Raw genomic sequence first — 24,271 nt, forward strand, 5'->3', positions numbered from 1 at the left:
GACTGGGCAGGAGATTGTGTAACAGCTGTTTATCTTTACAATTTCAATTCATTTCTTTTGTAATGAATCTACGCAACAGAAACAACGTATTTAAAACGATGACTTTCTCCTCTTGCCATTCCGAACAATGATGTTCTGACGCTCTTATGATTACTGGGCCGAGCTGCTGATCATATGACACACATAAAGTATATTGTCTGTGTCTGAAATCCCCTAAAATTTGGGATTTTTAGGGAGGATATGAGTCTCCACCTCAAGTAGAGATCCGATGATCAGGAGCGCTTTGCTTTTATACACACACACATATACACACACACACACACACACACATATATATGTATGTATGTATGTATGTATATGCAACTTTAGGGCCTACCGTTGTGTGTAACCAAGGGAATAGTAATTTGGAAAATGTAATTTTAAGGCTGCACTTATCAATATTTTTATATGAACAGAAGGCGTGGCACTGGACCCTGCAGTATTTCCCCTCAGCGTGACTGTTTTTAGCATCTTTTACCTTATTTTGCAGTTTTGGTTTCCAGATACAGCAGGCAGCTCTCTTCAGGAAAAAAAAGCTCTAAAAAATGCCTAAACTACCTAGAAAGCACCAAACGGCAGCAGATAAAGTTAGAGCCCAGCTGGTCAAAAATAGTGGAGCATTCAGCAGCTAAACAGCCAGATATTTCCCTCAGGAGTTGGTGGAAACCAAAACTGAGGAAAAAGGAGGTTGAATATTGGACCACCATTCATAAAGTGGATGCAAACACAACTCAGAATGAACAATAAGGTTGCTCCATATCTGTGAAGAGCCAACACTTAACAAAGTTATGTTTACACTCAGTGTTACTCACCAAGATGCGTTGTGTGTATCGTTGAGATGCTCCTGACAAAAGTTGAATACACTTCATATGTTATAAAACATCTGGAAAGCTGTTTTCTGAATATTTGATCATGTTTGCGCACTGCAGTCTTCTTCGTCCTCTGCTTTGTTAGTGCATCTCTATGCTTCCTTGCAGGTTAGCGCCACCAGCTGTCGGTCACTGGAATGGCATGAAATCAGTGTCAGAACTGTGTTGCATCCTCATGCACAATACTCATGGTCAACATCAGCAAATAGAAATTGAAGTTGGTGGGTAGTTGAGTGAAATCGAACTGAGCAAACTTCAATTCACTAACGAAGACCATGAGATGTAGCTGAAAGCCCTTGAAAATGACAGTAGGATGACATCGAGTTAACAGGGAACTATAATGATTTCGCACATAAAAATCTTTTTGTTAAGTCTTGTCGGTGAGAAAGAAGTGAGTTTACCAGACGTCTGCAGCCTGCTCCTTATCCCCTGGTAGCTCGTGGCTACATTAGCCGCTGCTAGCATAACATAACCCAATCTCTGACCAAAGTGCCAGCGGTTTAATTGCATTGTGGGTAATGCGGGCACCAGCTTCTGATAAGGACGAATGGAGAACGTGTGGAATTAAGAAATTCTGCTGCATCAATTTTATTCCATTTTTTAATTACCGGCCATCATGAGCCTGAAGATGCTACATGACTGGATTAACAACAAAAATGAAGAATGAAGTTTACTGGATGTGTGTTACAGTAATGTGTGTTACTGGAGATCTTTATCATCCACTCAAAGCACAGCTGTGCAGGTCATCTGGATTCATGTGTTAATCATTTCTTCATCACACTGAGTCCACACCTGAAAAACAAACTGATTTCACCTGTTTATAGTTTAAACTGAAGTCATGATATAATAATGAACTAAATATAACTTACTGCAGTGACACAAGCAGATGAAACAATATATAGTTTAAAAAGGAGTATTTGATGACACAGCATTGAGCTCATTGTGTACATAGCTTGTTAGTCCACCCAACATTTAGCAGACTTACACAGAAACCACAGTATCATCCAGTCGTACATCATCCTCTCATTTCACTGTAACTACACAGGCCTTGAAGAAGGTTTTAATCAACATGCTCTTTCTGTTTTGCCACACAAGGAGTTCGCACAAGGAGTCTGCCCACTGGTGCTCTGAAGACGTTTTTCCAAGTCCTAGAATCTATTTCAAACTGAGCATTTCCTCACAGCTGCAGGAGGCTCAGTTATAACTGAGTGTTTATTTATTTTATTGTTGCAACATGAGCATTTCCATGAATTCTGAAAATAATATTCTTTTATTGGTATTCGAGACTGTTCACAATCTCCATATTGTGTACTTCTAACATTCACTCGCCCAGCTGCCCTCCACCCACACACACACACACACACACAAACACACACACACACACACACACACACACACACACACACAAACACACACTTTTCCTTGTGTCTACATTGCATCATTTGTATTACTTTGCTGAGAGGACTATATAAACAAAGTGAAATGTGTTACAACAGTAAATATCACATGAGGCTGGCCACGGGGCACACATGACAGTAAGAGTTGTTTTATAATCATCAAAGCAGCTTTCACTATGGATCCATTTCTTCTACTTAATTACAAAAGAAAGTGAAGTACTTGATTTATATCTATATGACTTACACCAGCTTTAATGATCAAAGCCAGAAATGTTGAATCCATGTCGGGATAATATGGGCACTTTGTAAAATTACCTTGGAGTAAAGAAAAAAGCGACAGAAACCATAAGGACAGTTGCACTCTCTAACACAGATGCAGTAGTTTTTAATATTTCTAATATGAGAGTGAACCCTGTCCTACACAATGCGATCGCCCCTCCCTGTGTGCACGATGGGCCAGTGGCTCAGGACTAAAGCTCGACTAGAAGCCATTAGTTGCAACATGAGATATGAGAGCTGGGCTGGAGTTTTGGCTTCCCACCAAGTCACAGAATGTACTTGAACAACTTCCAGCAGCAAAAGTTAATACGGGCCAGAGTGGATTTATATATCTGTGTCTCAGCTTGCATGTGTCTACAGGAATGAGTAATCTTCCCACCACTGTTTTCAACGTGTCTACTCCTTTATTTGGAAGACTCACTTTTCTCTTTTGTTGTCTTTAAAGACACGTTCAAGAGGAAAATCAGATGTTTAAGTCATAGCACCACAGCTACACAACATACTACATATTACATGTTTATTTGTTTGAGAACTCTTCAATGAATTCCCATGAAATCTCTCGACATTCATGGTTCCCAGAGGATCAATCTGAACGACTAGCTCCACTTTGAGGTTGACATTTTGCATTTTTGAGGGGAATCTCTCATCAACTATTAGAAAGAGTGCCAAGAAATTTGGTACACACATTCACGTCCCCCTCCAGGTGATTTTTAGGCTAATATCTGTGATGACCACAAGTTCAATACTTATGATTAATTACCTACAAAACGATCCACACTCCCATCAGCCTCAGCTGTACTTTGTGCTTAGTGCTAGTTAGCCAAATGTTTGTATGTTAACGTGCGAAACTAAGATGGTGACCATGGTAAACATACATGCTAAACATCGGCATGTTTACATGCTGATGTCAGCATTTAACTCAAACCAGTGCTGTGCCTGATTATAGCCTCAAACCGCTGCTAACGTGGCGCCACACACATGCACTGTCCCTCCTTTTAACTCCACACCCTGTTGATAACAGTGTACATGGTCGGTCACATCGTTAGTATTGATCAGTCTTCCTCGAATGGATTAGAAACCAGCCGGCCTCCACTCCCTGGAAGCAGTCAGATAGACAATGAAGATACATTTGTATTATCCCAACAACCTATCGAACAGCAAACTATTTGTTTGTGTTTTTAGGTGAAATTCAATGGTTGAGTCATGGAAAAGCTAAATGCCAAAACTATTAGGATGATAATCTGCAGCAGATTCATGCTAATGAAGGAACAGGGATGGAGGATCGTTTGTACAGAGAGGATTTTGTTTTACTTCCTTGTAACACATAAAAAAAATGACATGCTTTAAAGTTCAAAGTATTTAACTCTGTGATACAGTGGCTATGTAACTATGTTTCTATGTGCCATGATTTATATTTACATGACTCACAACAGCATGCCAGTGTAAAGTGAGACATTAGGAATGTTGGGGTTAGTTGGTGTTTTAATATACATTTGATTAGAGGAACAGGGTTAACATTTGGTGCACCGAAGCCATGAAGACACAGGCCTACAGCTGCAGTGAAACATTAGACAGATATTTCTCACGGGGAGGGAAACTGCTCCCTGTTGAAAAACATCTCAGGGATGCAGCATATGGTCAATTAATGATAATAAATTAGTTACCACAACGATCTTTCTTTCAATGCTCTTGGCTGCTGCAACACCCCCTCTCCCAACGGTCCACTCCATTCCCAACCCCTAAGAGGATTTTTTCCTATTCATTCCCCCGTTTAATATTTTTGCTTAGTAATCAGTCTGTGCGGACACGGCTCCATCTGTACCGTTAACACTGTAATCGTGGGACTTAAAAGGGCTAAATGTGCCAAATGTGTATTTCTCTAAGATGTAGGTTTTTTTTTTTTTTCAGCAGAAAGCGCCTGTCATGAATTCATAAATGTAGAATACAAACTATTCCCAGGGATAATAACATGAGGATATAGAAATACAAGAGGAATGAAGATTTATTTGACTGTGTGAAGTTAGTTACTACTAATCTGTATAAAAGAGGCTGTTTAAATATGCAGCTTTATCAGTTCACCCTAATCTCGAGAGGATTTGTGTACACTGTGTTGCACCACATTAGTCCTCTTTATCTCTGCTGAATGATCGTTGCATAACTGAGGAACCTACTTGAACGGTATCCGCCCTAGAACAGAAATGGAAACATACTGCCCCCTGTTGCGGATGACCTGCTGTGCTCTGACTAACAGACTCAGCAGCAGGCAATTGGAATTAATTAATTTGAAGCGCATCAGTTGAACACTATTTCTATTTTTCATACAATTAGAACCAAATTACAAAATTATTTCCTTATTTTTTAATTATTTGGAGATAAATAAAAGTGTTACCAGTCTCTGTGGTATACAACAATTCAATTTGACAAAAAAAATTGTCAGTCTTAAAACAACTATAATTCACTCATTCTATTGTAACAGCATGTATTTCAGTGGCTGTATTTCTGTATCAATGCCTTGTAAATACAAGCACTTGTATTTCTGCAACTAGCAGTGGGAGTAAGTCTGGAATTTTTCAGCCCTTACACACAGAGACTTTAAGGATAAATGTCTTCATACTCTGAATATGTTGAATAATAAGTGAAAAATAAGCAGGTTTTTTTTGACATGCCAGGATAAACCAATGAAAAATAAAAAGTAATTTATAATTCCATTTTATTTTCAGTATTACGCAACATTAGAAGTATAAATATCTGTTTTAATATACAACATCTATGACATCCATAGAGCTTTCCTTGGGCAAAATACAAAACTCAAAACACTTTTATTGCACATATTCTAAAAGACAAACCATTGTAAGCAAGTTCATCTAATACTAACTTTGCACAGAGGAGAAAAAAGAAACAAAAAGAAAAGACAAGCAGACAAAGAAGAACCTGACGTATGAAAAGACATTGATTACTGCACAAACAAATGTTCTTATTAAACATCCTGGTGGCAAGGGAGCAAAGTCTCACACTACTAGAAACGACATTATCTGTGACACAGAACATAGATTTGGCAAATCAACAATATACAAAATATACATCCATGATGCTTTGTAAACAAGCATTGAATGTGCTTTGAGGATTTAAATGTCAATTGTTGTTTGTGTGTGTTTGTGTGTGTGTGTGTGTGGGGTTGGAAAAAAAAAAAAAACATTTAATTGTTCAAATAAAATTCAGTGATTTGTTTCAATTTGCAGTCAGGACAATTCAGAAATCATTTTCAGTTCAAATTTCCCTCCTTTCCTCACCCTCTGAACTGAACAGTGGCAAACATTAAGGTGCGTTTATTCTCTCACAATACATTAGCAATACATTTACAACACATCTAATGCAAGTAAACATCAGATTCTTTTAACATTAAAATCTCTGCGGTCAATCTCGTGGTTCAGTGTCATTCTCAGAGACAATATGCCGTTTAGATAAGCTATATTCTGTGTCATGTCACATGAAGTATTTCCTGTTTGACTTGTCAACATAGAGTATATGTAGTAGACAAGATTATCGTTTTTATATAGCCAGCACGACAGAGCAAATACTGCATTACATACTTAGTGTCCTAGGCTACTTTCTGGGTGTCATTTAGGGTTTGTAATTTAAAAGGCATCTACAGTACAGAATCACATACGTGTGTGTGTGTGTGTGTGTGAATGCTGATATATGACAGCCTCTATGTATAGTACCAAGTATTTGCACATTAACATCAAATGCATGTCGTGGACATGAGCTACGCTTTGCAAATAATCAGGATTCCTTATTTAAAATCTTTTCCCCGGTGAAGCTCGAAGCCGCTGCTCATCATGACGAGTCTGAAACACGACCACATGACTTTAACAACACTGACCGACACCCGACCTCGAAACTCTTTTTGAAACACTGACAGTGAAGCGCTCTGTGTACTTGAACGTATCTTACTCACTCTGCACAGACGTGGATACGGTCAGAGATGATGCCCAAAGCCTTAAAAAAAAAAAGAAAAAGAAAAAGGGAAAAAAAATCTACTGCAGAAATTACTGGCAAACATGTGCAGAACTGCTGGTTCATCTCGTTAATATTTCATATTTTACACAGTCATCATTCTTCAAGCTGCAGTCAGCCGGCGAATACATCATCAACAATAAAGACATTCATGGAAAACGCTGACAGCCCTCACAGTTTTGTTATGTAACTGTCTCTTATACACATCTGTGACTTTTCCTTTCTCTTCAAGTTAATTTTGGAACATGTGAAAACATGTTAAAAGTCACAAAAAAGGAGGATGAGTTGATGAGATACATCACAGTAGCTTACTTCAGACCACAGAGTTATCGAGCAGAACGTGATACTCTTAATATCGAGCATACAAACATGACACTGCAAAATCTATACATATAATACAAACGACAATCATGTAAGCCCCATGTATCCCAGTTTTACAGTGTTGTCATATTTACACTATATTGCATAAAAATCAAAAATATATGTACAGATGTCAGAGGAATGTGAATAAACACCACATCTTGCTCAGAACAGCAAGTTTTATTTCCCATGATTCTAAGGCCCCTAAACTAATTTATGATTTCTAGAACCGTCAGATGTTTGTGTGTGTGTGTGTGTGTGTTTGTTTTTTTTAAGTTTTAGGCGAAAAGCACAGGACGTAGTGGATTCCTTCAGCACGAAACCCAGTTTCCAAACAATCTGATTCTACTAAAACAGAAACATGCGATACATTTTGCTGAATTGCTGAGCAAAACTGTGTGTTTTTTCTACTGCATTAAAAGACTTCAACATCAGGTCCTTCCAATCTAGAAGTAAGAGTGCAATTCAAAATCATTTATGGCACCGACTCTACAGTACGTCACGACCTTTGTAAGGCTCCTCCCTATTGCCCCTGACACACTGATTGCACAAAGCATTCTGCCATCGACACAAACAAAAACTCCAAACAATCATTCAGTTAAAAGTGAATCACTGAATTAAGAGAAACACCAGAGATCGTCAGCATGTGGCTGCCTACATTCAGACCTAGAAACATTTACATGTGTTGTCATATGTCATCTTATTAAACGCGCACACAACACACACACACGCACACACACACACACACACCTACCTCTCTATCAGCATGTAACAGCTTGCCCGGTCCTCAAACAAAAAAAAAACAAACAAACAAAAAAAAACCCCCAAAAAAAACAAAAAGAAGAAGAAGGCATGATGATGCTCGCACAACATTTCTAACATTTTATTACATCTGGATTCTGTGAAGTGATAATGTGAGCTGCTCTTCTCTCTTCCCTCCTTACTTTTTGTTACTGGAGCTGCGTGGTGACTCTTTCTGCTGCTTGCACCTGCCACCGTCTTTGTCTGAAGTGTCTTTCTGCGCAGCGGGTGTCGCTCTCGATGCGTCTCTTTTTGTGTTTTTCTGTACAGATGTGACGTCGTGAGCCGCTTCTTTCTTCTTCCTCTCAGCCTGCTCCTTCCGGCCGGAGGATGCCAGTTTGTCCGGGGTGGTGATCCTGGTCTCTGGGCCCTTGTGGCTGTCCTGTTTGGGGCCTTCCTTGGATACCTTGACGACAGTCTCCTGGGCTACGCAGGTGGAGACCCTGGCTGAGGCGGCTCCACCGCTTGGCGAGGGCGTTTCTTTTTTCACTGCAGGTTTTGGCAGCACTGGTGGAGGATCAGGCTGCGAGGAAACACCTGACGGAGGCAGAGGCTCCTTCCTGAGCTGCTGCAGCTGACGTGGAGGTGAGTTAATGTCTTTTGGTTTTGAGTCATGATGGTCTTTAACGACTGGGGCTTGGTTTTTGGGTGAGGGGTCTTTATGTTTGGCATCAAGACTTTGTTTAATAACTGGTGCTGGAGCTACAGAAGTCTTTGAAGCTGAAGGGACAGTTTTAGGAGAGAGAGATTTCGGCTTTGACTCAGTGTTTTCTTTCACTGTGTGAGCTGTGGTTGCTACAGAGCTTTTGGCCTGGGTCTCTCTTTGCTTCACGTCAGTAGGAGCGGAAGAATGTGTCAGCTGCGTCAATTCCTCCCGCTTGACGTCGCCTCCAGTGGATAGCAACGCCGCTTCTTTCCGTTTAGCCTCATGGGTCACTTGAATGTTTGAAGTTGAGAGCACAGATTCTTTAGACACGTCTCTCTGTTTTGAGTTTGGACTTCCCTTCACTACTGAGACAGGAGCAGCTGCGCTGTGAGGTTTCACTTCAGGAGCTTTTGCCTCCTTCTCTGTCTTCATGGCGCTGTGCGGCACAGGTTGTGGATCTGGCTTTGACTTGCTTTTGGGACTCAGAACATTTTCATTTGCAGCCATTGAAGCTGAACCTTTCTGCTTCACAGTGTTTTCTTTCACATTGATGACAGTTTCTTCTTTTTTAGAGGTGCAGTGATCTGAGTCTGATGATTTGTGCTGTGCTTTTTCAGCTGGATAAGTTTTTGATAGCTGCTCTGAATCTTTCACGTTGCCGTTACTCTTTGTCTTTGGTGATATGGTATCTTCCTTCTTCTGCACTGATATGCTACTGCTCTCTATTTTACCTACAGACACAGTGTTATCCCTTTTGTTTAAGCTCAGTGTGACTCCTGTGACACTTTGTAACGAGGTGCCCATGTTGACTGTAGAAACGTCTTTCTTCAGCTCCACCTTTGGAGCTGTGGGACACGTGTTGATTTCCCTCTTAGAGCCTGAGCTGCCTGCATCACCGACCGCTTTCACAGCTGACCTGTTAGACTGTACACTGTCCTTACTAACAGATCTGTCAGAGCAGTCCCGACCGTCTGATTTTGAACTGCAGGATTTATTGTTGTGTGCAGAACCAGATGCTGATTTTGCGATAGAAATCTGCGGCTCTGTATTTGAAGAGCAGATGTTCGGCGGTGGCTGTTTTGAAAGCACACTCTCTGGAGCGCGTACAGATGCGGAGTTGTTCTGTACATTCAACTTACACACAGAGGTCATTTTTGAGCTCTGCGCAGTCGCTGGTTTCTCCTGGCAGCTCTGACGCTGACCTGTATCCACACCGGAGTTTATACTCTGCTTCAGTGACACGGGTAATGCATCATTGGCAGCCGCAGCCGGAGTCTCCACACGTGGAGGTGCGGGCGAACTTTTTATGTCCACCTCCAGCTTTGGTGGAGTCAAAGAGACGACTGTTTTGGGGCCGGCAGTGGTTTGTGATGTAGTGTGTGGTGTGACTTCCTGCTGCTCCACCTCATCCTCCTGATCTTCGTTGCTGACTTCCCGTATGGAGGGTGTTTTTCCACAGGAGAAGTGGGAGCTGTGACGAGGGCCTCTGTGTTCATGAGCCAGAGATGAAGGGCCCTTCAAACCAGTCCTGCTCTCTTGTTTAATAGTGAAGGATGGGGCCTCCACTTTGGTGATGGGGGGCTTTAATGAGTCACTAAGTCTATCCTGTGTTTTCTCATCACTTGTACTGACTTTCACTTCTGCACTTGTGTTATTTACTACGATACTATTTAGAGAGGAAACTGCTTCAGGGCTCGGGGAACAAGTCAGGGGGCTCTTCAGCTTGTCTGCAGTTTTCAGCTGGGGGATGGTTATCTGCCTCTCTGTGGGGCTCTGAAGCCACATTGGAGGATTCACGGAAACAGAGTCGCTTGTGTTCTCCATCATCTTGGATAAACAAGTTTCTGTTTTGGAGACTCTGGGCCCTGAGAGCAGGCCGATATCCAGGGTTCCCTCCAGAGGTTTGAGAGAGGACACATGACGTCCTTCCAGTTTGTATTCAGATGATGTCTTTCGAAGGGGAGACTCTGCGGAGGAGATGAGCTGCAGTTTTTCCACAGCGCTCTCTCCTCTCCCGGAGAAAAGCTTGGGCGCCAGACCCTCAGGGCTGGAGTGAACACTTCCCAGACCTGCCTTCATGTGGTCATGAGGCATGGCCGTGTCCAGCTGGAGGCTCTTAGACCTGGTGGAGCCAAAGTGGAGGCTCTCGTGGATGCCAGACGAGAGCCGACACATGCAATCTTCTCGCTCTTCGAATGACAACCTCTTCCTGGTGAACTCAATGTTAGGAGCTTTGAAGTCCAATCTGTCTGGCTTCATGTTGTCTTTCCCCTGCCTGGTGTGCTGCCACTCTGGGTGAATGGAGCAGAGAGCTCGGAGACCTCCTTCGTTTTCACCGCCGCCACCAGACGGTTCGCTGATTCCCTCAGAGACTCGTGTGGTGAGTTTCTTATACAGAACATCTTTCAGGGTGGTGCTGGCAGCTTTGGCCTCCAGAGGGCCACACTCTGGGCTGCTCTGGGATTTGTTTTGGCCTCGCACCAGAAAACTTTCCTCCCTGTCGTCACCACACATGGGGGATGAGTCAGATTCCCGAGGGCATCTTGCTTCTGCAGAGACTCCCTCCTCTCTGACCAGTCCTGTCTCTTCACGACCATCTTGGATTTCAGTTTTTCCTTGTCGAGCTCCTCGACAGACTCCTGCCGGCCCATCTTGCGGCTGATGGGCCTCTTTAAACAGCCCTGCTCAACAGGCCGCACACGGGTGATTGCCAGCGGCTCGCAGGCTGCCTCTTCCACGCTCTGCAGGACGGTGTAATCCCGCTCCCCGGGCCTCAGCTCCTCATCCTGCACCTCTTCCTGGGTCACTTCCAAGCTGTGCTTTCTGGGACACAGGTGCTTCTTATCTCCTGTGTAAGAGGGGGACAGCTTCTCCTCAGACTGGACTCGTTTCAGGAGGGGTGATCGAGGCGGCTCAGCACTTTTGGGGCGTACAATATGGCGTACAATTGTGGGCGGGGAATGTATCTTGGCTGGGAAGGCTTGGGTTGTCTTGGAAATGGCAACAGAGTGTCCACTCAGAAGGGGAGAGGGTGAGCGCTGAGGAGATGTTGGCTGGGGGGTGGGTGAAGGTGTGCGAGCCAGAGGGGAGAGGGGAATGCTGCCAGCAGACTTGCGGCGCCCCTGACGAAGCCTTTGGCCCGGCAGCTTGGGGCCGAGGCCGTGGAGCGTGCTGGGTCGGATGTGGCCTGAACCTGCGGGGGAGTTTGGAGCGCTGGAGCTGGGGGAGCTGCTCTGGGAGGAGTTGCCACCTGGAAGTTAAAAGGATAAAAACAGAGGATATCAGTAATTATGCACAACATATAAAACGAAAAATAAACAGTGAAACGTATGAATGATAGTCAGGTGAACCAGAATAAGTTAGACATCCACCTGACTGGGTGAAATCTGGTGCGGGGCGGAAGGCGGCGGTAGGGGAACGAGGGGAGAGGCTGTGGGTGGGGGAGCCGGGGAGACTCTCACCAGATGACAGAGAGTGGTTGAGGGAGGAGAAGCTGCGGCTGGTGTGCAGGAGAGGAGAGGGCTGCATGGCAAAACGTCTGAAGAGGGAGCGTCGCCTGGACCAAGAAAAGCGACAGAGAAAAAAGAAATCACTTCATCACAGAAAAATAAAACCAGATGAAAGAAAACACCAAAGAGCCGGAGCGTAAGAAAAAGAGTAGAACAGCATAAATAAAATAAAAACATCATATAAAGAATCTAACGGTGAACAAGTGAAGAGAGGCAATAAAATATATAAAAACAATGATTAGGGATAGAACTATAAAATAAAGCATGTATCAATCATTAGCTAAGACATAGAAATAGATAGAAGAGATTTGAAATAAACACTGCTTATTATCATTTTTTATATAAATTCTTATACTAGTTACTAGCAGTTACTAGCAGTAACTAGCAGTAACTAGTATAGTATGCACTTCTATTATTCAAAACTGGAAAATCAGGGTTTAAATGTAAATTCTGTGTCACATGAAAGGTCTTGAGTGCAGGTTGTTTGCATTTCTATATTATGTATGTTGCACATTTCCAGGTTCTCCTGTAACTTTCTTGGAAGTGGAACAACCTGTTGATCCTGTGGACTGATCACTCACACATCCAAACATTCCTTCAGTGTTGTCCGTCTGCCCCCTAGAGGCAGGAAACATAGTAACATCCAAACACTGGGAATCACTCACTCGCCTCTCTCAAACAAACCTCTTCTTTTGTGTATTTCCTGCAGTGAAGCAGAGCGCACGGAGGAAAGCAGGACCTATTGTTACCTACTGTCCTCAATAACGTTCAAGACCACATCAACACCCTGTGGGTACGTTTTGAAACCACACATCTGCTGTGTGGAAAATAAAATCCTGACAGGTGTCTGTGGAGGATTTGTACCTCTCTGGCGTCTTCTCCTTCTTGGGCTTTTTGGCACATCTGACCATCTTGCTCCTGTAGCTGTTCCTCCTGGCTGGACCGGTTTTTATTGAAGTGTTCTCAAAGGGGGTCGTGGAGATGGCCACTTTGCTCCCGCTCTGAAAAGGACAAGGGGACATTTTAAATCCAAGGTGATATTTGTGGCAGCAACACTGTGGTTTATATGTGTTGTTCATTTTAGAGAGCTGTCATTTAATTTGATTTGAGTTATTAAATTATACAGTAGTCTACATAGGGAGTACTGCATGTTCAGCTCAGCTCCATCAAATCACATCACAGCTAGACTCACCCCCCCCCAGGGGAAACTGTTCAATCACTCAGGCTTGTAGCGTTTGAAATATAGAAACCTCCACTCAGCAGGTTTAGCACATAAACTTCAGTAGCTGTTCAGTATTGTGACAGCGTACGAGCACCACGTCCTTAACTTAATAGGTTGGGCAAATTATTCACCTGATCCGCACTAAATTCTAAATTGCATTTCCCAGGCACCACGAAGAATGTCATTATTCACCTGAGGTGTCGTATTTAAAAGTGAGTAGCTGCAGGTTCAAGATAAACACACATTCTCATTTACCTTGATCAGGAGCTCCACCACCTCAGTGTGGACAAGACCGTGGACCGGTTCTCCGTTGACATGAGTGATCAGGTCTCCAGCTTTGAGTCCTGCTTTATGCGCAGGTCCACTGTCTTCTACATTCTGATTCACAGAAACAACAGACATTTATTATTGTTTTCACATCTGTAGTTCTGTTCATTCGGTCCAGAACATGGGAAAAAAAAAAAGAAAAAAGTTATGAATTGCTGCTTTTTAGTTCTGGTCCAAGAAGAGGAAACATCAGTGCTGCATAAATGAAATTCTCTCACAGCAGTTTATCGACCGTTACATATTTATTTAAGGAAACAACAGATTAAGAGGATTAGAGGCATTTTGTGCTGTAATATTACAGAGCTGGTTACTGCATTGTTGCTATAAATGCAACTAAATATTATTTTAATCATCTATTAATCTGAAAGCTATTTTCTCAATTTTCCAATGAATCCTCAAATTTATGAAAAGTTAAAAAATAGTAAAAACACACAGTGATGCACAGTGATGAAAATATTCAATTTGAGAACCTTGATTGAGAGAATGTTTAGAATCTGTGATTGAAAATTGACAAACGATTATCAAAATGTCGATCTACTTTTAGTTTAATTGAATAATTATCGCAGCGCTACTTGAACCCTGCACTTCTGGATGATGTGCGGACGTCATCAGGTCATACATTACTGAGTTCAAACTTAAAGACACATATATATACTATCACAAAGTTCCTGTGGTTGGTCTTTGTTTTCACACACAAACTGCACCAGAGTTTAATGAGAGGCAGATCAAGACCCCTACGATTCTAGTGTCACTTTGGTTCTTCAGTCTGCACCAAAACACCTTCACACTATGAACCAAACTAAACTCCCCAGAAGTCGTTTGAACAGCCTCAAGCGTGTCAGGGATGAAAGCACCTTTACAGTTTACTGATCTGACGCCAGAATGTCTCCCAGCAGGATGAAGGGGGTCCTTACCCAGACCATGTGATAGACAGTGTAGATGTCACTGTCACAAGCGTACACCCGGATCGCCCTCAGCGTGAAGCCGAACTTCTTCCCGGAGCTGTGGATGACGACAGGCTGCCGTGGGTTGGCGTTACAGAGGGAGGAGTCCCGACTCGGAGAGGAGTCTCGGGAGGAAGGGTCTGAGGAGAGGGAGTAAGGAGATAGAGGGCTGGCCAGCGGAGACACCCCGAAGATATCTGGAAAAATAAGAGATGACCTGAGCAGGTTTCTTTCATTCAATCAATCAGACTTTGACCGCCCCTGCAGTGAGTAGTGAGCTGATGCTATAAAGCTCATGAGTCTGGTTCATTCTGCTCCTGCTGTGGGTGAAACTAATGGGATTTTCTGTCTCCCAGCAGTGAAGACCTCTTGCTCCTGCCCTGCCTGTGTGCTTGCTTTCCTTGTCAGCAGCTTGTACTCGGCTACTCGCTCGCAGCCGCTCTATAAAATGGGACTCACAGCAGGTGTCACTTTGGGCCAATTTTGCACACATCTATAGTGTGCTTTCATCTCTTTCACATTATTTGTTAAAGTCTGTTGCTCCTATTGTGATTCCTGACACGTTATTGCTCTGACATACTTCAACAAACCGCCTGCGATCATATTTTTCAGCCAACGTACGCACATCTTTCTGCATGTCGCTGTGTGTTCTTCGACTTACCCCCAGGGATCATGAGGGAAAGGGCACTAGTTGACACGGACTTTGGGACTTTTGCCACGGCTCCGGCCTTCTCTGCAGCGCTCTCAGGCCGCAGTGAGGTGGTCTGAGCACCCTGGTCCGCGGAGGTTTGACTGGTACTGTCGGGACTCTCCACCCCTTCACCTCTGGGTGTCAACTGGTCCAGATGTTCTGAGAAACTTCCTAATTATTACAAATGACGCATACTGAGTAAAGCACACAACTGTACTTAACAAAGCAGCAACTAGGCAGTGATGGATTATACAAACAGTTTTTCCGTTACTAAAGCAACAGTTCGACATTTTGGAGAGAGAAGATCGATACCTCTCTCATATCTGAACGATAAATACGAAGCTACAGCCAGAAGCCTGTTAGCTTAGCTTAGCACAAAGGCTGGAAATCTAGCCTGTGAAGCTAGCCTGCTCTAACAAAACGGGGGGATTTATGCTGGACTATTTTCTTGGCTGGGAGCAGCAACAGAAGTCTCTGCTTGTTGGCAACCTCATGGTGACGACAAAACAGGCAGTCACTCCTACAAGCCAAGAAATAATCCAGCACATATCCCCCATAAACCCCTGCTAATATTTTGTTTTTGTATGTATCACACAAATGAGATAAAACATACAAATTAACAAGCTTTAGATGGGATGCTAGGTAGAGCCAGGCTAGCTGTTAACCCCTGTTAGCAGTCTTTATGCTAAGCTAAGATAATCAGCTATTGGCTGTAGCTTCTGACTGACAATGCAACCAAATATTTTTCAAACAAAACCTTCAAAATATTCCACTGAACAAAAAGCTTGACTGAAAAATAGTCAAAATACAACAAAGCAAAACCTGAAGTTTATTGATATAAACGTTGCCATCTGTACTAGTCCCAGAATAAGTTAAAAACAGGCAAACACATGCAGTCATCTTCAAAAAAATAATCATTGTCTTAATAAGCTGTGCGGTGTTTTGTTGCTATGGTTGTTTGGCTGTTTCATTCTCCCAGGCATCTTACAACTTATTGATCTGTCATTTAAAAACCAAGCACATGTATTACAAACCACAGAGGTATGCTGTGTATTTCTAGACACTGTCATTTCGTACCGGAGAGCGTGGCTCCGCTGTGGGTGCTGCCCGGGGTGGTGGCGTCAGGCTCGTCCTGTGGGAGCTCCCCGATGGAGAAGGAGGCCTTGCTGGGGTCGCCGAGGCCTGAGGTCTCGTCTCCTTCGCTCTCAGCTGAGATGGCAAACTTTGGCAGCAAGCTGGGGCGGGGGCCCTGATTCATACTGTCCGTGTCTGTCGAGTGGGACAACGAGGGCCTGGATGAAAAAGACAGAAGGTTCTCATGAGATGAACAAAATGAATAAAAATGATCTTGCTTTTGGCTTGTGTCCCTTGACAAAATACAGTCCAGTCAGGACCTCTGGTTCTGTTACAGAAGTTTATGAGTTAAGAGACATTTCCCCTACAAATCTGTCACATAGTTTTATTAAAATAAGAGTTTGAAGCCGCAAGAGGTCAGATGATCTATTATTTCACAAAAAAGCTAATGAAAACAGGACTTTGTTTTTTCTTCTTTCCTCATTAATCACGTCACAACATCTCAGTTTTATCTGGTGACCCTCAGGAGGGGCCCGACCCCTAGGGGGCCCCACAATATGAAGCAGTTAAAATTAGCTCCAACTCGCCCATTTACAAAAGTCAAATGCTGCATCAGTATTAACAGTCAAATTATATCACGTATAATAGTATGCTATTATTCCACAGAACGAATACTTTTTCTGCTAATATCACCTCTGTACTTTAACTGAAGTAGAACTTTGAATACAGGTCTGTCTTGTAATGGAGTATTTTTACATTAATGTATTGATTTAAAGTGATAGTTGGGGTTATTTGAGGGGGTTGTGTGAGGCTAAAATTGTAACAATCCAAATCACTAGTAGAGTTACTTCCCAAAAACAATTTAATTTCTGTTGCTATTTCTGTCTGTCGTTAAATTTGTCCATTTGTCTTGTGTTTAATGTGATATCTGAGTCCAGTCATTATGCGTTCAGCTGCATATTTAATATCTACTGCACACTGGATCGTGTCAGTGAAAGATGGAGGCGAGCATACATTTCTGCAAAGTCTGGCGTCCAGCTGAGAGAGTCCACAGTCAGTGGGCTCTCACTCTTCTTCTCCTCCGTCTCTCCTTTCTCCTCCAGGTGCCCACGAGACAAATCCAGGCTGCTGTACACCTGAAAAACACCGAAACAATCATTCGCTTTAGTGCACATCATTTAGTGCAAACACATCGTCAGGTTCAGAATAAATTCATATGCACTTATATATGTAGTTATTCTGTATAGATGCTAAAATAGTAATTGTGAGCTTGTATTTATACAGCAGGGTTTTTAACATTTGCAGCTGGGGGTGGGGGGGCAGACACACGGCGCTGCCTGTGTTAATGCAGACTTCATCGTGTCTTCGGAGTTAAGGTGCAGCTGAGGAGAAGGTTCAGCACTTCCTCTGAGACGCCCCGCTGCTTTTTGAGACACGCTGTAATGCTTTGTTTTGATGTGAGAGGGGAGCATACTGCAATGCAGCACAACAATGACTCCCAGCTTGTATGACTGTATTGTGTACTGTGTTCCACTTCACCAGGGAAAAAAAAAAAAAAATCTGATTTGCAAGTGGAAAATATATGCAAAGCCGAAATCTATGTTTAATAGTGTAGGGGTAAAGGGGGAGCGGGCGGACACAAATTTCCATTTGAAATACCTAAAGCTCGTGCTTTCTTTCCCACGAGAAAAGTGTCAGGACAGATGAGGGCATCAACTCATTCACGTCGCCAACATCTTTATGTTGGCAACCAGAAAAGTCAGAGGGGAGATTAAGGACACACCTTCGAGAACCTGTGAGAACAAGAGGAGAACTGCCGCAGCTCCACGTTGAAGTCTTCATCATTTGTATCCTCTTCCTCCGTCTCCAGGTGATGGTATCTCTCAGAGCGAGCTGGGGATGATGGGAAGTTTTTTTTTATTTTTTTAATTGCATTCATTTATTGCAGGTTATTTTAAGTCCCACAAGGTGACTTAAGCAGAGGAAAATGGATCATAACTACCATGAACCTCAGGCTTTTTTGCTCCATTTTCACTCCGTTTATTGACAAGCTTTTAGTCACTACATGACATAAATTGTTATTTCAGAATATGTTGGGTAATCGTTACCCCTCTTGATGTTTTTTGTTTTTATTGTGTTGGGTAACTCACTGTCGAAATAGCTGGTGTCATCCTCAGACTCGAGCTGAGGAATAAACTCAGCCTTCTGCCTCAGCAGCCCGTTCCAATCCAGGTTGTGGAAAAACTGATGCTGCTTTACTTCAGCAGCTCCACCTGCAGATGGTGTAAATACAAATTATGAATCATGAGTTTGAATTTAATCTTTAGGACAAATGTGTAAAAAGTGCTTGTGAAGGAAACGCATACACGAAACACTCGGGCACTGACATTGAACCTTGTGTCAGTTAGACGCAGGAGGTGAAGAAATGCTTACGCTATGTTTTTCTTTTCCCTAGTGGCTGCAGGCCAAACCTGCATATCATGACCATAAATTATGCAGTACAATTTCCTGCCTGTGACCTTTCGTGGAATAGCGGGAGCCTTTGTGAGTGGCAGCACAGTGAGCCGAGATCTAGATGAACAAGGAGGTCCAGCTGTCCTCAGAGTGAACTGGCCACATGCATCCGATTCTGATTAAAAGCTTTTGTCCCAGGTCACGGCCACATTTCCAGTCTGCAGAGCTGCACGCTCCTACTGCCTGATCATGCATGGAACTAGATTCATGTACTGGCAAGGTAATAATTGCAATTGATCAAAGGGAAGCGGTGACTAGGCCACAGGATAAACTGCTCTGCTGTTGGATGACCTCAATTTCTTCCCCGGTGACTTGGAATAATGAGCGGTGCTGAGGTGGCACTAATGGTCACATGAGAATTTATGGCGGTCTGTCGAGTCCTGGCCGAGTTACTGGCTGTGCCACATTTTCTTTGCTCTTCGTGTTTGTACCTGCGCCCATTCGTTCCAGAGGGTTCTGTCTGAGCAGCAAGGTGATGAGCTCCTGAGCGTCAGGAGGCGGGGCGTCCTCTCCCTCGGGCCAGTTGATCTCGTCTGGAAACACACAACACGCATGCAACCGGTTGCTGTTACATTTGCACATATCAACGAGGAGAAGAAATCAAAGTACAATAACCAAGAAAGGTTAATGTAAGAAGTTGTTTTGAAGCTTTAAACTGCATGAACGGCAAACTAAAGAAATTCCACTGTCGGGTCAGACTGCAATTAGCTTTTTGTATGTGGTGGTCTGGACAGAAACTGTTAGCGTCACACTGTTACTGCAGGTGTATGGCTTTTTAATTTATATCGCTAATATTTGTTAAACTGTGAAGACTTAAAGAGTTTACTGACAACTTCCCTGTTTCCTATTTCCTTCTGATATGAAAACACAAAACCCATCTGACATATCTTATATCTTATGTATCATAATGAAGGAGCTTCTGCGCTTTAACTTGCAAGCAGGAACAGCAGGAATTTCATAGAAGCTAATGAAAGTTTTTTTTTTTTTGCTAATGTTACTTGTGTGAGGGAGGCGGGAGGCTTCTGTGCTCTTAATCCATGCTGTCACGTCATGCAGTCTGAGTTATTACTGTCATTAGTTGACATTTCTCACTGGATTTCATTAAGACATATTAGCTCGCCAGATGTCTGTATCAAAATGTTTCGTGTAGTGAAAAACTTTTGGAAACGTGAGGGTGAGTGCAAATTCACCTTCACAGCTACACGTGCATCATTGTTTGATAAGTGACTATAAAAACATTTTGATTATCATTACAAGCATAAATGTGTGTAAGAAATTACAAAAAATGAGAATCGGGATTAAATTTTACATTTTGGCCTCTTCTGAAAACAACTTTTACCTAATTGTGACGGCCGACATCTGCTACTCTCCTCTGAAGTGCTCTTTTCTAAACAGCTTCTCCAGCAAAGTCAGACAAATCAAGGCTAGTACTAAGATGTAAGCACAATGTTGAATGAGACAATTTACATGCGTTCTAGCTTTTAGTGAAAAGCCTCACGGATAAGCAATGAAAAGGGGAGCCTGTCTGTGCCATGCTGATTGTCTGCTCTGTGCACCGTTTGTCCCCCCCATTTTAATCAAATTTGGGAGGGGAGCTATGAATATGCATGTGCGGCCTGAGGCCACGGTGGCACACATTCAGTGCGCTCAGGCCCTTTTAATTAACAGTCACTCTCAGAGGCTTGGTACAGTTTGATTGAGAGCATACCAAATCAGTCACGGCATGCCATTCATTTCCATGGCGCAGACATGGAGGCTCTTATCCAACAACACCACGGAACGCAAATCATCTGAGCCGCACCGCTGACAAGATAAAAGCTCTTGTTTTCAAGATTGAGATTTTCCCTGCACTGCTGTCACCATGAGACTACAAGAGAATGAAGTAACATCATCATAATATTAAAACTTCACTTGTGGTCTAAAGCCAAGCTAAATCCACTTACTGCCATCTGTTTTTCTAGTGGCCCACGGGGAAATCTCAGTCTTCAATAAATTGAGAAATATGCACACTAACTAATTCCATGTGGTCACTGCAAATGTTTAATTCATATCTCTGTGAGGTTTGGGAATTTCTCCCAAATGTGCTCGACAGAATCTACATGGCAGATGCTGAGAAACACCTCTAGCAGCAGAAAATAAGTCTGGTAAAAGTCTGTATTCCATAAACTGATAGAAATAAATAAATAACAAGAGTTTATTTTCATCTTTAAAGACAAACATCAGAGAAGATGAGGAATTGGGGAGTTAATGAGTTTTGCAAATGACACAGTCGCAAAAAAACAATAGATTCCTCAGTGAAATTTGATGTAATTAAAATATTAAATGTGATGGCTGGGGAAAATAAAAAGATGAATTTACTGGCTTAAATTGTCAAGGACATCTGTGGGCAAACTGAACCAAGGATCTATCAGTGTCGGTTGGAGCGGCAGATATCACAAACATCATCACAGAAAAGACAGTGAAGGAGACACTGACCGCTGATGACCTGTCCGAACAGCTCCTCTGGTGTGTCTCCAAAAAAAGGCACGCAGCCCACGAGGAACTCATAGAGGATGATCCCCATTGCCCACCAGTCCACCGGCCTCCCGTAACCTTGTCTCAGGATCACCTCCGGAGCGATATACTCAGGGGTTCCACAAACCTACACAGAAAAAAAAAAAATAATAAAAAATTCAGATTTTATTCTAAACATGATGAGGTTTTAAATAGTCAGACTTCATTCTCTACAGTTGAGTAAGATTTACCTGCTTGTCAGAGAATTCTCGGGCATCTTTCTCTATGTGTCCCTCATACAGGTTAGTGGTCATGTTCATCAGCCCAACTTTGGACAACCCAAAGTCTGTGAGCTTAATGTGCCCCATCGATGTAACCAGCAAACTGCCAGGAAGAGAAGGAAAACGATGAACTCAGACGTCACGTGACAACCAGCAAATCATGGCGGCCGTGTTTATTTTGTGCATTAGAGGTCTGCGCATAAACGTAAACTCCACCGACAGAGCAACTTTGTGAGATCAGCAGTAAATATGTCTACAGCTAACATCAGCATCCTGACATGCTGCTGGCAGGTGTAATGTTTGTCATGTGCATGGTCTTTGTTTACCGTGTTAGCATGCTAACGATTGCTAATTAAACACACAGCACAGCTGAGGCTGATGGGAATGTAATGAAACAGAGCACTGGACAAAATACACATTTTGACCTGATGATGGCGCTCAATGAAAGATTATGGGTTTATCAAAATCATTAGAATTTTTCCTGAGGATGATTTGTACCAAATTTCACGGCAACTCATCCCTGTCACTGTCGAGGTATTTCACTCAAAACCTCATCATGGCCCAGGGGGAAAAGACCAAACCAACCAATATGATTTGGATTCAGCCTCTGAGACACATTAACGCCTGTACAAAATTTGATGGTAATCGATTGAATGGTTGTTGAGCTGTGAACCAAGCTGACACTGCCATCCCCAGAGCCAAACCACCAGATTAAATCCCGGGCCCAGTGCCATCGTTGCTTTAAAAGTAAAGAATTTAGGTGTCATCACACATCAGCTCTGTGTGTCAAGGTCAAACAGACAACTGATTTATTTTTTGTTTCAGTCCACAGACATGATGTAGACAGCTCTACACACATGACTTTGTAGGACTGTGTTTGTGACCAAAGCTTCAGGATAAGAAGCAGTGCTGCAAGGAGTGACTTGAATTTCAAGCTTGATGTTGCAGCTTCCTCCTTGAACTGATAGCTGTACATTAGATATCATGTGTATTAATTGTATCTCAAATTCTTTCCTTGTTTAATTGTTAAAAATTAAATGGCAAAGGTGAAGTCAAATTCTAAACGCAGAGATGCAGCCATGTTGCAAAAGAATAAGGACATAAACATTTGTATTGTCGTGGCCGTGTGAGGTCTCACTTGTCTGGTTTGAGGTCCCTGTGGACAATGCCATAGTTGTGGAGATACTCCAGAGCCAGCACTGTCTCTGCAAAGTACATCCTGGCCATATCCACAGGCAGAGGACCCATGTTCTTCAGTAGGGTGGCACAGTCTCCCCCTGTAAAGATCAATGGAGTGAAGTTACAGATGTGCTTGAGATTAGAGAGAGTAAACAGCTTTCAAAAAACCCGGCCCGACCCTGACCTTCGACATATTCCATAACCATGCACAGGTGCCGCCGGGTCTCAAAGGAGCAGTACATGGACACCACAAAAGGGTTCTCAGCAAAGGTGAGGATGTCTCTCTCCACAAAGGCCTGTTGTATCTGGTTCCTCAAAATCAGGTTCTGCTTGTTGATCTTTTTCATGGCAAACCGCTGCTTAGTTTCCTTGTGCCGAACCAGATAAACAGCTCTGCATAATAAAAGGTTTAAGTCAGGAGGGGGAAGAATTGATTAGAACAAAGTCCACTTTTAAGAATGAGTTGTAAAATGTAGCACATCATCATCAAATCTCTTTTATTAACTATTGTAATTAACATCTGGTGGAAATAGGGAGGGAAATAAAAACAGAATCCCTTCAAAATTGTTGGTCTTTTTTCTTTGTTGTTGCAATAACAAGCCATCTGCTATCACAGATTAGATAATCTTGTTTAGAATAAGATGTCCTTACCCGTAGGCTCCATTGCTGATGAGTTTTGTCATCTCAAAGTCCAGCTCACAGGGTTTTCGCCGGCACCGCAGGGCTGTGCTCAGGCTCTGAGACTGAGGGCAAGAGGAGAGACAAACACTAAAACAAATCAAAAAGATAAAAATCTGTATTTCACTGCTACGCCTGCAGTAAAGATGGAGTAGATCAATGCAATAATCAGTTTCTGTGCGCTTACAGAGTCGTCTGTCTCTGGGGTTTCTGCAATCCCGCTGTCACAGCCGGTCAGCTGAGCAATTTCTACAGAGGAAACCGAAAAAATATATTTTATAAAAAGCAAACATTCAGTTTATCAATCAAACTTTATTTATATAACACCTATTGCACAGGTTAGGTGAGTGAGAAGCTGACAATAAGATACAGTACATACTGTATATAAACTGGAAAACAAGTGGAGACTAATGCGCATGAAAAATAAAAAATAATGAAAATGTAATAAAAAAACAAAAAAACAATAGATTAAAAAACATAAAAAAACAAAAAAACAAATAAAATATCTTAAAAACACAAATACAAAACACTAAATGATTAAATAAAATAGATGAGGGAATAAAACACTGTCATTGAATAATTTTAGAGATAAAAAAGAAATAGTTGGCTTCATGTGAAGCCTACGAGCCTGTTCTGCAGTGAAGTTTTGGAGACAAAGGAAACGTAAACGCTGAGAAATCGGAACGTATTAACAAAACAAAAAACTGCAGCCTTTAGCCTTTATTCACCTATTAAGTCTGAGGTGCTGACTCCAAGATAATCTGAATTGAGAATAAATGAGGCGGAAATCAGATGCAGCAACACAAACACATGTCCAACACTCATTTTGAAAATCACCACTCCAGAACAAGTGCTCATTATAAACCACCTTGCATCTTTTATGGTTTTTTGGTTTGTGTGTGTTTGTGTGCAACGATGCCAAAGTCCATGTGTGTAATTTCACGGGGGGTG

General features: G+C 42.6%; 1 protein-coding gene across 1 annotated transcript in view; it reads right to left on the bottom strand.

Annotated features, from left to right (window-relative positions):
* Nucleotides 1-6,837: 6,837 nt before the first annotated feature.
* The window catches only part of mast4 (microtubule associated serine/threonine kinase family member 4), a 91,871-nt gene continuing 74,437 nt past the window's right edge, over nucleotides 6,838-24,271 (bottom strand). The window contains 18 exon segments of the mRNA XM_023422259.2: nucleotides 6,838-10,945; nucleotides 10,948-11,658; nucleotides 11,780-11,964; nucleotides 12,782-12,918; nucleotides 13,395-13,517; nucleotides 14,381-14,607; nucleotides 15,072-15,272; nucleotides 16,179-16,393; nucleotides 17,190-17,311; nucleotides 17,959-18,068; nucleotides 18,326-18,448; nucleotides 19,121-19,222; nucleotides 21,165-21,330; nucleotides 21,434-21,566; nucleotides 22,602-22,740; nucleotides 22,827-23,035; nucleotides 23,294-23,385; nucleotides 23,508-23,569. Coding sequence (XP_023278027.2) covers nucleotides 7,902-10,945; nucleotides 10,948-11,658; nucleotides 11,780-11,964; nucleotides 12,782-12,918; nucleotides 13,395-13,517; nucleotides 14,381-14,607; nucleotides 15,072-15,272; nucleotides 16,179-16,393; nucleotides 17,190-17,311; nucleotides 17,959-18,068; nucleotides 18,326-18,448; nucleotides 19,121-19,222; nucleotides 21,165-21,330; nucleotides 21,434-21,566; nucleotides 22,602-22,740; nucleotides 22,827-23,035; nucleotides 23,294-23,385; nucleotides 23,508-23,569 — 6,101 coding nt within the window. The 3' untranslated portion in view covers nucleotides 6,838-7,901.

Source organism: Seriola lalandi, unplaced genomic scaffold (genome assembly GCF_002814215.2).
Source record: "Seriola lalandi dorsalis isolate HSWRI2012SDOR001 ecotype SW California unplaced genomic scaffold, Sedor1 jcf7180002054680, whole genome shotgun sequence".
NCBI classification, from domain to species: Eukaryota; Metazoa; Chordata; class Actinopteri; order Carangiformes; family Carangidae; genus Seriola; species Seriola lalandi.